This window comes from Lutra lutra, chromosome 7 (assembly GCF_902655055.1).
Source record: "Lutra lutra chromosome 7, mLutLut1.2, whole genome shotgun sequence".
Classification (NCBI taxonomy): domain Eukaryota; kingdom Metazoa; phylum Chordata; class Mammalia; order Carnivora; family Mustelidae; genus Lutra; species Lutra lutra.
In genome coordinates this window covers 133816774-133833834 of record NC_062284.1, presented here as the reverse complement: position 1 = coordinate 133833834, position 17061 = coordinate 133816774, and the positions used below count along the sequence as shown (strand labels likewise).

The following is a 17061-nucleotide window of genomic DNA, read 5'->3' as shown; positions in this document are numbered from 1 at the left end:
CAGTGGGCTGTCAACATTTCTATTCCCCCAACTTATCTTTTCCCTGTTAATGGAAAAAACTACTGACGTTCTTAAATATGAAGCATGTAAAACCTGTTTAAATCTGTTCATGTATTGGGTTGGGAGAGGAGGGAAGGACTGGGGACTGGTGCTGCAGGAATAGGAGAGGCTGGCTATCTTGGGGGAGGGATTTAAAAGAAAAAGGTATCATTTGGCCAGATGCCATCCATCATTGATTTCATTGTCAGTTTTCTGTTACCTGTGAATTTGAACATTTCTCCATTCTTCAACTTTGGTTTTACATGATTGTATTCGTTGTTTACTTTTAGCTTTCTGATGAGTGTGCTGTCTTAAGTTAGTTACTGGTACTGTCTTTACCGCAATTTGGACGGAAAGCTGGCAGGTGCGGAAATTAAGTGATTGTTCAGTGTAATTCACTGTGTAACAGTTACTCTGGTTTGGGGATTTCAAAAATAAGACACACATTATGCTCTCTCGAAGCGTATCATCTAAGATCTTAAACCTGGAGCCTAAGAATCCTGGGCTATGCTTGTTTAAAATGCAGTTTCTCAGGTTCCTGCCAACCCCCACCATAAGTTTTGATTCATTGGGTAGGATGTGAAGAGCACAGGTATTTATAATTTTAATTAGTCCTCACAACTGTCGTGCAGCTGATTTGCAGTGATAAACAAATAGGTAGTAATAGATAAATGTTAGATTTAAGATGTCATCACTTGTAGGCCGGAAGAAGCAACGCGGGGCCTAGGTGACGTAGAAACTGGTCTTCAGCTCGTGAGCAGTCTCGAATCCCAGGCGATTTCAAACTCACACTAGCGCTCTGAGCAAGTTCGTCTAGGTCCCGGGGCCGCTCCAGCGCAGCGTTTGCCCCTCAATCTGCGCGCGCCACCGGAAGCTCCACCCTCTTTACCAAGGTCCCGCCCCCTACGCCAGTGTGTCCCGCCCCTCCCCCGGCCGACCGCCAACGACGCCAGAGCCGGAAATGACGACATCAGCGAAGCTTTGGGGGCGGGGCCTGGGCCGGGCAGCTTTAGAGGCCGCGATTTCACATCGGAAACAAAACAGCGGCTGCTCGGGAAGGAGCTTTCCTTGCGAGCGGCGGGTGGCGGCGGCAAGGGAAGAGTAGGTGCGTAATGGGGAGTTCGGGGAGAGGGGAAGGCGCCCCTCACTCGGTGTGTACACGGGCGGTCGCGGGTACGGCCCGGCCCTTTGTCGCCGCCCGGGCCGCGCAGCTGGTGTCCTCGAGGATGAGGAGCGGGGCGCGGCCGGGCGACACGGAGGAACCCCGTGTGGGGAACGAGCAGGGGCGGCCCGTTTCTCCGGCTCCGGGCGCCGCGCGCTATCAGGTTAAAGAGCGATTCCTCTCCGGAGGCTGGGTCCGGAAGTGCTGGTTTCCCGAAGACGTTTCAGGACGCAGGTGCCGGGGGCCGGGACTGACTGTCTTGACTGGAGTGGAGCAGGAGAAAGAGGAAGCGCCTTGCCCTGGGTCTGGTTGAGCAACTGGTGAAACTCCGCGCCTCATGCCCTGAGTGTGTCCTTGTCCGAGGAAGTGAGTGGCGCTCAGGGCTAAGTCCCTTATGTCTTATGTTCGAGGCGGAGAACAGAGTCTGATGCTTTCGCCTTGGTTGGGACTGTCGCGAGGCATGCTGTTCAGTGCTTTGCATGTGTCTTAGATACTTGCGTTTTCTTCCCGCTCAGGTTCTTCCCAAATAAATAATCTTCTATTGTAGGAGACTAATTTAATAATTTTAAAAGCATTTGCTGTCTGCTTTGGACAAGCTGGATATAGTATTCGGGGTTTACTCTGGGAGGTAAGAATAGGGTGCAAAACTATGGTATGTATAATGACAATATGACAGAGCACACTGTAAAGCTCGCAACATTTTCTGACGTTTGAGGCAGGTAGAGATCACACCTGGTCAGGGAATCTTATTGGAATTATCTTTTACAGTGGAAAGGTTTTCACCCCTGGCGTGGAAGTGGATAGGGCATCATAATTAGAGGATGTATTACAAACAGGGACCCTCTGAATCACAAGCGTCCAGTGACCCACTCTGAACATTAACTGTTATGAAGGAAAATAAAACAGGAAAGTAGATTGGAGCTAGTTGCATTTGACTAATTTCAGTCACCTGCAAAAGCCTATTTTACTTCTTAATTCATTTGCAGAGTTCAGCCAGCTTAAGGTTCCTCCCACCGCCATCTAATAAACGCTTAACTACAAGAAAAGGATTGTACTTACTGAGTGTATGGATTCCTTCCTGCCCCATCTCCCCTCCTCCCAGTAGGTAACAGAAGTGGCATCTATCCTCTGGTTTTCCATTCTGTTTCTGGTCCTTGGGTAGACAGTTCCCACAGTTCTGGGTATACTTTCTACTGAATGGATGTGATTTATTGCTGAATTTTAAGTTAATGGCTGCAACTAGTCCTAGACTGCTGCATGAGTTTCCATTTCGGGGGAACCGGAGGAGTGAAGTTGATCTCTGAAAACCACCCTAGCAGGAAAATACAGCATTTTTCTGTTGCCATAGCATATGTGGTCCTCTTCTTCTCTCAGATGCAGGCTCTCTCTGCTCCTGCTTTCCCACTAATACTGCATATCATGGGGGAGCCTTTTTACAACGTATTCTGAAAAACCTTTCCAAAATGTCTAATCCTACTTCTCCTTCATGTGATAGATGTTAGGCAGATATGGAAGGTGTGTTAAGAGTGGGGCTGTTGTGGTCAGAACTTTAGGCACATTAATCTGATAGTGGGGGCTAGAATGGATGAGAGAATTGAGGTGACTTTTACATAATTCAGGTGAAATAAGATGAGAGTTTGATCTTTGGTGATGACAGAGGCTTAGGAGAAAAAAACGAGGTACCTGGGTGGCTCAGTTGGTTAAGCGTCTGCCTTCGGCTCAGGTCATGATCCCGGGTCCTGGGATTGAGCCCTGTAGCAGGCTCCCTGCTTAGTGGGGAGTCTGCTTTTCCCTCTTCCTAAGCTCCCCCACCCCTGCTCATGCTCCCCCCCCCCAATAAATAAATAAATAAATACATAAATAAAATCTTAATAAAAACAGGAAAACCATGAACAGGACATGGCAGCTAATTGAAAAGCAAGGGCTAAACTATAGAGTTGGCTAGAAGGCTTTAAGTTTGAGGAATGGTAGAGATGATTGTAGAAATAAGGAAGTTAGAAGCAAAGAACTAGTCTAGAGAGGAAGATGAGGAAGTGGTTTGGAAGTATCACTTTTGAATTGCCAGCATGTGAAGCTGTCTCAAGGACAGGCCTGGAACTGTAAATAAGTAATTTAAATAGACTTACTAGTTGATGTTGGAGAAGTGGAGGAGATGCCTACCGAAAGGAAGGAAATAAAGAGGCTCAGGCAGACCATTTACAGTGAAGGAGTGGGAGAAGGGTGAGAGGGACTCGATAAGGAGAATTAGTGATGGGAAGAAAACCTCCAAAGTGCAGTGTCAAAGGCTCAGGAAGGAAGGGAAGCTTTGGGAAGGAAAAGACTGTCAGGGATTTTTAGTATCTGGGCGGGTATAGCTGAGAGAGTTGAAGATTTAGAGCAGCACTGTCTGGTAGAAACTGTATGAGTGGGTCACCTGGATGGGCCCAGGTCATGATCTCAGGGTCCTGGGATCAAGCTCTGCATTAGGCTCCCCCTGCTCAGCGAGGAGTCTGCTTCTCCATCTATTCCCCCCTCCCTCGGTTCATGCTTGCTTTCTCTCTCTCAAAAATAAATAAAGTCTTAAAAAAACAAAACCTGTGTGAGCTACAAATATTAATTTAAAACTTTTTAGTAAACACGTTTTATAAAGGTAGGAAATAGATAAAATTAATTTGAATACTATAATTTATGTAACCCAGTACATTTAAAATATATATATATTTTAAAGATTTTATTTATTTATTTGACAGAGATCACAAGCAGGCAGAGAGGCAGGCAGAGAGAGAGGAGGAAGCAGGCTCCCTGCCGAGCAGAGAGCCCGACGCGGGGCTCGATCCCAGGACCCTGAGATCATGACCTGAGCCGAAGGCAGCGGCTTAACCCACTGAGCCACCCAGGCGCCCCTAAAATATTTTTTAATTTATTAATTTATTTATTTTGAGAGAGCAGGAGTGAAAGCGCACGGGCAAGGGGAGGAGCAGAGGGAGAAAGATAGACTACTCGCTAAGTGGGGAGCCCAGCTGTGGGGCACGATCTCACAATCTTGAGATCATGACAGCTGAAATCAGGAGTTCAGGGCTCAATTGACTGAGCCACCCAGGCACCCTACATCGAAAATATTTCTTTTACTTTTTTTTTTTTTTTTTTTAAGATTTTATTTATTTGAGAGAGAAAGAGCACAGAGAGAGAGTGAGATAGAGAAACTGAGCAGGGAGCCCAATGTGGGACTCTATCCCAGGACCCTGGGATCATGACCCGAGCCAAAGCTAGGTACTTAACTGACTGAGCCACCCAGGCACTCCGATCTAAAATATTTTTATTTCAACATGTAATTAATATAAATATATACTTGTCTGAGTCCTCCTCTAGATAGTAAGCATCCCCTGTTAGTAGCAACCCCAGCACCTATCACAATGTCTGGTTTTGTAGAAAAAACCCCGTAAGTGTTGGTTGATTAAAGGGTATTAATATTTGTTTTTTTTTTTTTAAAAGATTTTATTTATTTATTTGAAAGAGAGACAATGAGAGAGAGCATGAGCGAGGAGAAGGTCAGAGAGAGAAGCAGACTCCCTGCGGAGCCCGATGCGGGACTTGATCCCGGGACTCCGGGATCATGACCTGAGCCGAAAGCAGTCGTCCAACCAACTGAGCCACCCAGGCGTCCCTAATATTTGTTTTTTATAGTGCCTTGTACAGTTCCTTAAACTGATCTAAAGCACACAAATGCAAGCATCGCTGAGTATAACCAATGATTTATAAATTAATTAGGTGTGAGTAGTCACTTTTCCTTTAAAGATTAGTTGTATCCGATCCATTTCCACAGCGAATTTGAGACAAACGGGGAGTGGTCATACCTTTCATGTAGGCTTATTGAAAGTAAAGGTTTCTTGGGGCGCTTGGGTGGCTCAGTGGGTTAAAGCCTCTGCCTTCGGCTCAGGTCATGATCCCAGGGTCCTAGGATAGAGCCCCACATCGGGCTCTCTGCTCGGTGGGGAGCCTGCTTCCCCCTCTCTCTCTGCCTGCCTCTCTGCCTACTTGTGATCTCTGTCTGCCAAATAAATAAATAAAATCTTAAAAAAAAAAAAAGTAAGTAAAGGTTTCTTGGGGAAAGATTCTTTATAATTACTACAAATACTGATAGTACAGGACCATAGTCTCATATTTATAATTATGAAGTCCAAAAGCAGCTGAAAAAACTGAAAGGCTTTTTGTAATTCATTTGACAGAAAACTCTAACCTGAACCTATTATTGCAATTTAAGATTATTTATATGTTTCACTGTATACTTATTAATGTGTTTGATTTTGTGGTTCTATCTATGACCTTGAGAGGGCATTTTAAAACGTATTTATACCTTTATAAAATCTGAGAAAAATAGGAATTCTAAAAACACTTAGTCCTGAGGATTTCAGATAAAGAATTCTGGATTTGTACGTCTTTCTTCATTTTCATTGCATCTTCTGAGCTCATGTAACCATTATTATTTTAAAACAGTTACAGTAATTCCATGTAGCAGACCTCCCCCAAACCCAGTGCCTTAAAGAGTGTTTGTTGTGACTCGGGGCTTTGCTTCAAGGTATAGGACTATGGATCAGCTAGAGCAGTTCTGTTTTGCATCTTTTATTCTGGGGCCCAGGCTGAAGGGGCAGTGACTACCCATGGTAAGCTCTTCTCAAGGCGACAGCTGAATTAAAAGAAGTCAAGTCCAACTGTAGAAGCACAGTTCAGGGGGAACCTGGGTGGCTCAGTGGGTTGAGGCCTCTGTCTTCAGCTCAGGTCATGATCCCAGGGTCTTGGGATCGAGCCTCGCATCGGGCTCTCTGCTCAGCAGGGAGCCTGCTTCTCTTCTTCTCTCTCTCTGCCTGCCTCTCTGCCTACTTGTGATCTCTGTCTGTCAAATAAATAATTAAAATCTTCAAAAAAAAAAAAAAGTTTTAAGAAGCACAGTTCAGGTGTCTGGGTGTGCTACATCTGCTAAGATCCCTTGGACCAAAGCAAGTCAGGTGATTGTGCCGAAAGGCATGGGGTGGCTAGCAGACTGCACCCATCTTGAAGCCAAAGCAAGTCTCAGAGCCAAGCCCAACATCACTGGAGTGGAGAAATATATTTCCCCCTCAGGGATGCCTGGGGAGGGAGTGAATATTTGCTGAATAATAATCTAATCTACCACAGATGGCTCACAGAAGTAGAGTGGGATGGAAGAAAGAAAAAAATCACCAAATAGATGGATCACTAGCCTTGCTCTTTTTAGAGTCTACCACCTTCACAGAGCCTCTTGTAGGACTGGGGAACTTATTTGCTCCCCAGTCTCTTGAAATTCAGACTCTTTCCAGCATATATTCCGGAAATTGTAAGTTAGTTTCAAATTATTTTTATTTAACTAACTATGAATGCAGTTTGGGGATTGGTTACATTTATTATTGGATGTGAGCTTTTGAAAACTCAAATAGAGGCTCTCCCAGCCCATTCGTGCAGTCAGAACTTAGGCTGTCTGTGCAGGAAGAAGCTGTCAAGGTAATAACACTAAGGCTGATTAAATCAACTTTCATGGAAAAAGAATAAGTCACAAGTTCATTTGAAACCTAAAAACCTCTTAGCATCACAATACAAAGATACTTAAACATGCTTTTCATGGTTTTCTTGTTTTCTTTTTAATTTTTATCTATTTGTCAGAGAGAGAGTAGGCATGCTTGAGCACAAGCAGTGGGGAGTGGCAGGCAGAGGGAGAGCTTTGCTCCTTTGATACTTTTTGAAGTGCGGGTGGATAGGTTTTGCGTAGATTAAGACTTAAATTTAGCACATCGAAGCCTTGGATTATTCATATTCTCCTGGGTGTGTGTGTGTGTGTTTGTTTTTAGTTTCTTTGTGTATAATAGAAATTGTAGTTGCCCATCGGAAAAAGATTTCTTTTTCCTTTTATCTGATTTTGTAAGTGTCTTGACAAAAAGGAAATGGATGGCCATGAATTCAAGTGTTATGCTCTGTCAGTCTCAGAAAATCTTTAGCAGGTGGCCAGAGAGAGAAAACAGCCAACTCTGGTTCTGTCCCTCCTCCCTTTGCAGTCCAGGTCACAAGATCCTCACTTCCCAGCAGCTTTTTTTTTTTTTTTTTTTTTTGTTTTCAGGGCAAGAATGCTAAGAATGTTATAGAATCGCCGAGTGTCTTTTGCCGTGCTGCCTGGACAGACAGGCTTCTGGCCTCCTTCATGCAGTCATCAATTGTTTTCAGCTGTTACTGGACCAGAATCAAATCGGGCTTTGCCTGTGCCTTTCTTTGTACCAACAATGTTTGTTTGTTCCAGGCCTGACTGAAGACCTAGCCCCTGTTACTTGCCTCTGCTTCCTACTAAGCTCCATGTAAAGAGCCTGCTCTTCCCTCCCTGGAGGGGAAGGAAAGGATCACCCTGTAGTGTTATGATCTTCAAAGCGTTAGTGGAAGCATGAGCTTTCCCTAATTGAACTGGAAAAGATGTGGGCTGGGCATCAGAACACCTGGGTTCTGGAACTGATGTTATTTGCCTCATAATCAAGCACTGCCAAATTCGTTCACCTTTCCTGACCCGTAGTTTTCACATGTAAATACAGATGTGCCTTTGAAAATGCAATCAGGATATGCTAAAGTAACCACGGTATTATTGATTTCTTCCAAAATTTGTCTGAGAAAACTTCAGTATGATAACCAGTTTGTGTGGTTTCTTGTGATAGCTGAACAGATCCTGTAAACATAAGGCCTAATAATGGAAACCAAATTAAAAAGACCAGATTCTCGTTACAACCTATTTTTTTAAATAAATACTAGTCGGGGAGCCTGGTGAGCTCAGTGGCTGAGCCGGTGGCTCAGTGGGTTAAGCATCTGCCCTCAACTCAGGTCAGGATCCCAGGGGAGCCCTGTTCAGCGGAGAGCCTGCTTTTCCCTCTGCCTCTGCCTGCTGCTCCCCCTACTTGTGCTCTCTCTCTCCATCAAATAGATAAATAAAATCCTATAAATAAATAAATACTAGGACTATATATTGGGAATGCTTTTGACACCTTAGTTTTTAATTTATAGTTAGATCAGTGATTGAAGTTTAAGATCTCATTTACTACTTTTTCAAAGATGTTTACTTCTAAGCAGCAATTTTAGTAGTAATAAAAATCTCCTCATGCTCTGTCTGTATGTACTTTTTTTCCCCTCCCAGCTCAATATAACTTCATGCTCATTGTAAACTCCTCTAAAGAGCAGGGATGGTTTTACACAGAGGCAACATAGCATACTATGTGAGCCTTTACTTCGCTCCTTTGCTCACTGAATGTGACCTTGAGCAAGGGAGTAGCTTCTGTGTGCCACATTGTTTTCATATGTAAAGTGGGTGAAGTGAATATAATTAGGTAAATCCTCTCAGTGTCTGTCTCTGAGTTTTGATATAAATAGACATCCAATAAACTCCTCCTTAGTCAATGGACAGTCACTTTTCTTCTATTTTATCTGTAAATGTAATATACTGTATTTACTTTTTTTTTTCTTTATTTACTTTTTATTTTTGCTTGCATGTCCCTTTCTTGCTTCCTTTGCTTGTTTCTCAAGCTAACACTATCTTGGCTAACACTATCTTATTTGTTATTTTGTTTCTAAGGGATCAAAGGCAAATATTAATGACAGATTTCTAAGGGTTTTTCTGTAATAGAGGTGTGCTTCAAATGATACGGTATAGTCTTCAGGGCAGCCAGAAGGAGGAACCAAATGCAGCTTTTTCTGCTTGCCATCCTATGGCATTTCTGGGTTAGCTGCAGTAGTAGGTACTGTACTAAATATTTTTATGGTAAAGAAGGAATAATACGTGCTCTGTTTGCTGGCCATTAATGCTACATCAATATCAAAACTTCAATTAGATAATCAACTTTTAAAAGTCTTAGAAGCATAAGGGCGCCTGGGTGGCTCAGTGGGTTGAAGTCTCTGCCTTCGGCTCAGGTCATGGTCCCGGGGTCCTGGGATCGAGCCCCGCATCGAGCTCTCTGCTCAGCGGGGAGCCTGCTTCCTTCTGTCTCTCTACCTGCCTCTCTGCCTGCTTGTGATCTCTGTCTGTCAAATAAATAAATAAAATCTTAAAAAATTAAATTAAATTAAAAATCTTAGAAGCATAAATAAAATGTTTTTAAAGGGGGGGGGGGCGCCTAGGTGGCTGAGTTGTTAAGCATCTGCCTTCCAGCTCAGGGAGCCCCGCATCAGGCTCCCTGCTCTACAGGAAGCCTGCTTCTCCCTCCCACTTCCCCTGCTCTTGTTCCCTCACTTGCTGTGTCTCTCTCTGTCAAATAAAGAAATCTTTAAAAAAAAAAAATTAGAAGCATAAGTCAGAACATTTACTCTCACTCAGTACTATTGTACTTAGAAAATATATTTGTTCTATTGGCATTCCACCTGTCTTTTGGGTAAGTTAATATACACGCTGCCAGGACTCAATCTTATTCATTTTAAAAGTTAGGACTAGGGAAGCCTGCGTGGTTCAGTTGGTTAAGTGTCTGCCTTCAGTTCAGGTTATGATCCTAGGGTTCTGGGATTGAGTCCTGTGTCCGGCTCCTTGGTCAGTGGGAAGACTGCTTCTCTCTCTCCATGCCTCTCCCCCTGCTTTTGCTCAGTTTCTCTTTCTCTTGCTCTGACATATAAAGAAATAAAATCTTAAGAGAAAAAAAAGTTAGGACCAATGGTATGAATAACCATAAATATAGGTTTATGTCTACAAAAATATCTGAGTATAAAATTGAAGTATATAGCAAGGTACGCATCGTGGGGGTACAGCTCAGTGCATCTTCACAGACTGAAATCCCTGTGTAACTAGCACTCAGATTGAGAAACAAAACATTACCAATACCCCCCAAAGCTTCCCAGATCCCCCTTTGAGCAAATAACCACCATAAAAGTAAGTGTTCTCTCTTTGTATTTTTAATTCACTTTATTTTAAAACAAACTTATATTAATTGTGTCTTAGTTAGTATTAATTTGCAATCCCTCGATCCATGTCAGTTTATCATGGGCTGGAGCTGGAAGGGAAGAGAAAGATTGGCATGGTATATAAAACTATGTGGGACAGAAGGGAAGCATACCTTGATTAAAAATTCGTCATGGTTTAAGTGATCTAGATACATGTGTAACTAAGAGTTAATTTGAACTCAATACTAGAGAAAAAGTTACTTACCTTGTTTGTTTTTAACCTGCTTTCTGTGTTTTTGATGAAAAAAATCACTAGAATATAAAAACAGTATTTAGAGGATCAAGGATCAAGTATTTAGAGGATCAAGTTGAAAGTGAAAATGAAATAGGAGTTTGATAAGATACTTTCATGTGAGTGTGTACATGGTAATGTTTTAGTCACTATGAATGAGAATACTGCTTAGATACACGAACAGATTTCTTTCCTTCTGTATTTCTGAAGACTTTCTATGAAAAGGAAAATTGAATGGAACTAGAGGGTATTATGCTAAGTGACATAAGTCAGTCACAGAAAGACAAATACCATATGATTTCACTAATGTGTAGAATTTAAGAAACAAAACAGATGAACATAAGGGAAGGGAAGGAAAGATAAAATAAGATGAAAATTGAGGGGGAGGCAAACCATAAAAGACTGAACTCTGGGAAACAAACAAGATTATAGGGAGGTGGGGGTTGGAGGGAAGGGGTAATTGGGTGATGTGCTTTAAAGAGGACACTTGATGTAATGAGTACTAGGTGTTATATGCAACTGATGAATCACTAATTTCTACCTCTAAAACGAATTTAAAAAGAAGAAAAGCAAAGTTGAAATCATAAAGAATTGGCTGATGGAAATTAAGGCAGACAGCAAATGGGAATGTGTCCCCCCCCCCCCCCCCCCCCCCCCCCCCGCCATCTCCCACCCCACCAGAAGAGTGAACTCTGGGAGACCGAATGATGTGTGTAAATAAGGCTGTGCCAGGATGCAAGGGAGAGACCTAAGGCTCGGAGTCAGGAGTCTGTGATTTTTGTCCTGGTCTGCCCAGTTGTGTGATTTTAAGCAAGTCAGTGAACTTAAGTTCTCTTCTGCTTTTGTAAAACAGGTATGTTACCCGTTTACCTGGGCTTGGGCATTTTGGTAAGGATAAAATGAGATGACAAAATTTTGCCAAAGTAAAAGCACTAGACAATTTTATGGAGATAGAAAGCTTAGGTTGAATTAGCATAGAAAAAGGAATGTTGATGAGAACATTCTTTAATATCATTTAGCTCCGTTTGCTCTAAATCTGAAATCATTAGATATTTTTTGATTAAAAGTATTTGGTTTCTCAAGTAGATCTACTGATTACCAAAGAGATATCTTGAGCTAACAAAAGTTTGTCACTTGAAGTTGATGGCAGATGAATACATTTCTGGCTTACAAATTACAAATACAAAAATATTCTAAGTACTTGATTGGTGTGAATAGATTTACTCTGGGTGACCTGGTAAAATCCTATTTCAGACCTAATCCGGAAGCCCACAAGTGACAGCCTTCGAGGTCCTTAGAAAGCTTGGCCTGGAGAAGAACACATGAAAGAAAGGTTTGTTTTTGTTGAATGTAATTTACAAAAGTGTTTAAAAATGAAAGTATAATTGTAATGCACAAAGGATTATTTTCTTTTTCCCTTTTCAGAACCCCAAGAGGCTTTGTTTTCTGTGAAAAAGTATTTCTATACGGTTGCTCCAATGACAGAGTTACCTGCACCCTTGTCCTACTTCCAGAATGCACAGATGTCCGAGGACAACCACCCGAGCAATACTGTACGTAGCCAGGTACAGTGTCAGCCTCTGAAATTGCCCTTGCCAGACTATGGATTTAGTGACCACCTTCCCTCATGTCCAAGAGAGGCTGAGGGGGCTGAGCAGACTTCCTCTACTTTTCCGAGTTTCCCTATTTGCTGAACTTAAAGCACTGTACCATTTAGTGCTGGGGACACAAGGCTGTGTGAGATATGGGTGTTGATACAGTTCCTCCCTGCCTCTGCTGTTGGCTCCTCCATTAAAGCCTTCTCCAGCTTCCCCAGCTGTTTATTATTTCACCTGTATTGCTCTTACTCTACCATGGGTTGAGGACATTTTATTTGCTTTTATTTTTTCAGTACCTTTCATGGTTCTTACTTTTTCAGTGCCTATCTTGGTTCCTGACAATGCCCAGTAAATGCTCACTGACGGAATGCACATGATGAGTGCAAGTCTAAGTGTAGAAATCCTAAGAGAGTTCAAGGGAGAGTATCAAGAAAGGGGTGTAGGGGCGCCTGGGTGGCTCAGCAGGTTAAAGCCTCTGCCTTTGGTTCAGGTGGTGAGTCCAGGGTCCTGGGATTGAGCCCCGCATCGGGCTCTCTGCTCAGTAGGGAGTCTGCTTCCCCCTCTCTCTGTGCCTGCCTCTTTGCCTACTTGTGATCTCTCTGTCAAATAAATAAAATCTTAAAAAAAAAACCTGGGGGGTGGGGTGTAACCAGTGGCATGGGACACAGACATTAAATCAGCCTGCAACTCTGATAGCTAGTCATTTACAGATTGAATTTAGACCCCACAAAAGGCCTGTGAGATGGCTGGCAAATGGGTAGGATTTTTAGAGGATCCGGAATTAGGGAAAACAACAAGGCCAACTATAAGCTATGCAGGCTGCGAGGGGTCGGGTTGGGTGGGGTGGGGTCACCCTTCCCTTTATTAGAACCAGTGGTGGAAGGAAACTGGTTCTGGGTCAATAAAAAAAGAATTGTGTCACAATTTACCGTACATCTGAAAGGGTGTGGTGTAGTGTTATCTTGTCACTAAAAGCAGTCACAGAAGCTGGAAGACTGCCAACCAGATCTGCAAAGGATTAGTCTGGTTAGTCTGTGGAATGAGCAGTGAGCTAGAGCAGCAACTGGATAGCCTGGAAGTTCCCTTCAGACTAATATTTAGGATTCCAGTCAAGGGTCAGCATGTGAGGAAGAGACTTCACAAAGTAGACTTTGATGGATGGGTGAGATTAGAATAGAGCAAACCGGGATGTCATCACTGATGGAAGAAATATCACTAGTGCAGGGAGAATTTTCCTAAAATATAAATAGACAGGGAGGCAGTATCCAGAGATATGTCATCAGAGGCAGATCACATTGTACTGCCAAAACATTTTTAATCAAGTGAAATCAAGATAAAATGATTATGGGGGAAGCCCTGAAAGGGAACACAAGCTGTAAAGGGTAGTATGTAGCCTGAGGGGTGTGTGGGGGAAGGGAGAGGAGAGGAGCTTTGCTTTCTTGGTATCTGGTGGACAGTGAGTGTTACAAAGACTGGCTTTTGTGGCAACACGTTTGCAACAGTTGCTTGATTTGCTCCTTTTTGCTATTTCCTAGGAATAGCTTTTTGAGAAGTTAGGATGAGGCCAGATCATGAAGTTTTTGGTAGTTTGGATACTACAGACTTTGTAATCATCTTTCTTTAAACTGTTGCTTGAGAGAAGGAAAGTGGGGACAGCCCCAACTTAGTCTCTGGGTACCCCTTCCTTAGCTAGAGCAGCTCCTGTTTTATCTTTTATCTTGTGGATCCATTTGAACAAAAGATTCTACAACTAATATATTTTGGAAAAAAAAACAGGTATATGTCACTTATGCGTCCCAAACCTCTCACAGGGGTCTCATCTCAGAATAAAATCTGGTCTGAGGTCTTTCTTTTTTTTTTTTTTTTTAGGATTTTATTTATTTATTTGACAGAGATCACAAGTAGACAGAGAGGCAGGCAGAGAGAGAGGAGGAAGCCGCTCCCCGCTGAGCAGAGAGCGGGATGCGGGATCATGACCCTGGGATCATGACCCGAGCCAAAGGCAGAGGCTTTAACCCACTGAGCCACCCAGACGCCCCTGAGGTCTCATTTTAACCTCCCCATCCTGTGCCCCCATGTCTATCTTATCTCTTATCTTATCTCTCAGCACCCTCTCTCTCCCTGACTGCTTCCTCAGTTCTGTCTGTGGGTCCTGGATTATTCTCCCAATCTTCTCAGATGTCTCCCTTCACTTGATTTATTTAGGTCATCTCCTGAGTCACCTTATCAGTGAGGCCTTGCCTTCCTCAGCCGCCCGTCCCTGCCACCCCTTACACCCTGTCTCTGCTTTCCTTGTGCATAGCGCTTATCTAGTATTTCTAGCTTTCTGTCTACTGCCTTCTTGTGTTTGCCTGCCTCCCTCTGCCGTGTAAACATGAATCCCCAGCTCCAAGAGCACTGCTTGGTATGTAGTGAGCTCTCCATTATTTTTTTTTTTTTTTAAGATTTTATTTATTTATTTGACAGAGAGAGATCACAAGTAGATGGAGAGGTAGGCAGAGAGAGAGAGAGGGAAGCAGGATCTCCGCCGTGAGCTCTCCATTATTAATGCACTGTTACTTATATCCCTCACCCTCAGGTTTTGTGGGGCTTTCATGGTAATTTTTTGGATTGCCTTTTTTTTTTTTTTTACACCTTAGTGACTAACATTAAAATAAAGGGTGCTCTGGGGGAGATACAATTGACACAGGATTTTTATTGATAATTACATGTACTTACATAATATTAGTAAGTCTTAGTGCTAATGATCTCAGTGGTACCTTCCAGATCTCTTAGGGCACCACTGCTCAGAATATCATGCCTGATTTATTTAATTTTAACCCTGCCATTTGATAATGTGACATTAAATAGGTTTATCTTTTATTTATCTTCTCAAAAATATCTTCTACAGGGGCGCCTGAGTGGCTCCATCAATTAAGAGTCTGCCTTTGACTTGGGTCATGATCCAGGGTCCTGGGATCAAGCCCCGCATCAGGCCTTCTGCTTACTGAGGAGTCTGCTTCTCCCTCTCCCTCTCGCCCTTCCCACCCCAATTCGTGTTCTTTCTTGAACGCTCTGCTTGCTCTCTTAAACTTAAAAAAAAAAAAAAAAGTCTTCTACAACTTAAAAGATCTTCTGTATACATTCTCATACTTTCCAGTTACCATTGGATAGGTATTAGTCCTGTTTTATTTTATTTTGATTTATTTATTTATGGAGCACCTGGGGGGCTCAGTTACTTAAGCATCTGCCTTCGGCTCAGGTCATGATCCAAGGGTCCTGGGACTGAGCCCCACATCAGGCTCCCTGCTCAGTGGAGAGTCTGCTTCTCCCTCTCTCTGCCTCTTCTCCAGCTTGTGCATGCTCACACGCTCGTGCTCGCTCTCACTTCTCTCTCTCAAATAAATAAAATACTAAGAAAGAGAGATCTGTTTATTTGAGGGGGCTGGTGGAGAGAGAGCAGAGGACAGGGCAGAGAAAGAGAGAATCCTCAAGCAGGCTAGCTGCTGAGCCTGAGCACAGAGGCTGAGGCAGGGCTCAATCCCAGGACCCTGAGATCATGACCTGAGCTGAAATCAAGAATCAGACACTTAACCAGCTGAGCCAGCCAGGTGCCCTGTTCCCCTTTTATAGTTTAAATGCTTGTCCAGGATCACATAGAAAGTTAAATGACAGACCTGGAACATAAAACTGTACTTTCTAATTTCAAACTTCCTCCAGTGTTCTTTCTGTTCTCCCAACTATCTCTTTTTTTTTTTTTTTAAAGATTTTATTTATTTATTTGGCAGAGAGAGATCACAAGTAGACAGAGAGGCAGGCAGAGAGAGAGAGAGAGAGAGGGAAGCAGGCTCCCTGCCGAGCAGAGAGCCCGATGCGGGCCTCGATCCCAGGACCCTGAGATCATGACCTGAGCCGAAGGCAGCGGCTTAACCCACTGAGCCACTCAGGCGCCCCCTCCCAACTATCTCTTACCCCAGAAAAATGTTAGAATACTGAAAGGAGATACTGTATGAAAAAAATTCTGGGGAAAGAAAGCACTAAGTGTATATTCATTTTGTACCAGTGTACTTAAAAAAAGAAAGAAACCCAAAGAAAAAGGAAAAGAATCTCATTGTTAGCTTTTAGGGCTATAAAGAAGCCATTGTGTATATGCTTCAGTGTTATGAGAAAATGGGGTAAGTCCAAATTTAAATTGAATGTAGATGCCTGTTTTTGTGGATTAATTGAAAGCAGCTCTTTTATTTCTCCTCTTGGATCCTGGATTTGTTAAATACAAGCACATGAAGACGAGCCTCTGCAGGCATAAAAAAGCCTTATCAGGCTTATTTATTCTTCATTTGCACAGTGGCTAGTTAAGAGAAATCCAGGAAATTGAGAGATATAGAAAGTTGCAATCTTTCCACACTGCTCAGGAAAGGAAACTAGCATCTTGAATGTCTTCAGTATGTTGGACTCTCTGCAAGGAACTGTGACAAACATTAGTTCTAGGGTCTTACATTTTGGGGACATTCACCATAAGCGAGCAGATTTTCCTTCAGTTGTCCCCTTCTTTGAATTAAAGTGTTATTAAGGTCTAATAAGGTGCATCTCTATATGAATATATTCTCTAGAGTATACAAATAGGCTATTTTACATTAAATATTACAAAAAGAAATGAGCATTCACTTAAAAATATTTCTGAAACTGGAAAGAAAGTAACTTTCCTACAGAATTTATTCAAATATCAGTGTCAAGAAATGGATTTACTATTCATTTCCTCTACTTAGTATCTTCCTCCAAGGTCAGGAGCATCCCTAGTCTTGAATTCCTTTTATGAGGCAGTCCTTTGAGTTTGGGAAAGATATATGAGGATAACCAGATACTGAAAACTTTTCAACACCAATGAATTGGCATTTAAGGGTTATGGCTGAGTGATGTACAAATAGATCCCTCACAGGAAAGAACTAACTTTGGTCCAGTTGTACTTTGAAACAGCTGTGTGTAGTTTCAGTACTTCATTTTTCCCATCTGTAAAATTAAGATAGTTTACTACATAGATTCTTTTTCAGCAGTTTTGTTGTAACCAGGAGTTAGGGTTGCCAACTGTCCCTGTATGCCCAAGACTGACA

The 17061-nt window shown here is 42.6% G+C and overlaps 1 protein-coding gene across 5 annotated transcripts in view; it reads left to right on the top strand.

Moving 5' to 3' along the window:
* Positions 1 to 1002: 1002 nt before the first annotated feature.
* PSEN1 (presenilin 1) overlaps positions 1003 to 17061 on the top strand; it is a 73461-nt gene continuing 57402 nt past the window's right edge. The window contains exons 1-4 of one of the 5 annotated variants that reach the window (XM_047735997.1): positions 1016 to 1144; positions 7482 to 7607; positions 11631 to 11709; positions 11802 to 11941. In XM_047735997.1, the coding sequence (XP_047591953.1) occupies positions 11855 to 11941 (87 nt within the window). In that variant the 5' untranslated portion in view covers positions 1016 to 1144; positions 7482 to 7607; positions 11631 to 11709; positions 11802 to 11854. Of the gene's footprint in view, positions 1145 to 1381; positions 1568 to 7481; positions 7608 to 11630; positions 11710 to 11801; positions 11942 to 17061 lie in introns of those variants that run through there. The other 4 variants (XM_047736000.1, XM_047735996.1, XM_047735998.1 and 1 more) reach the window with 4 other exon arrangements.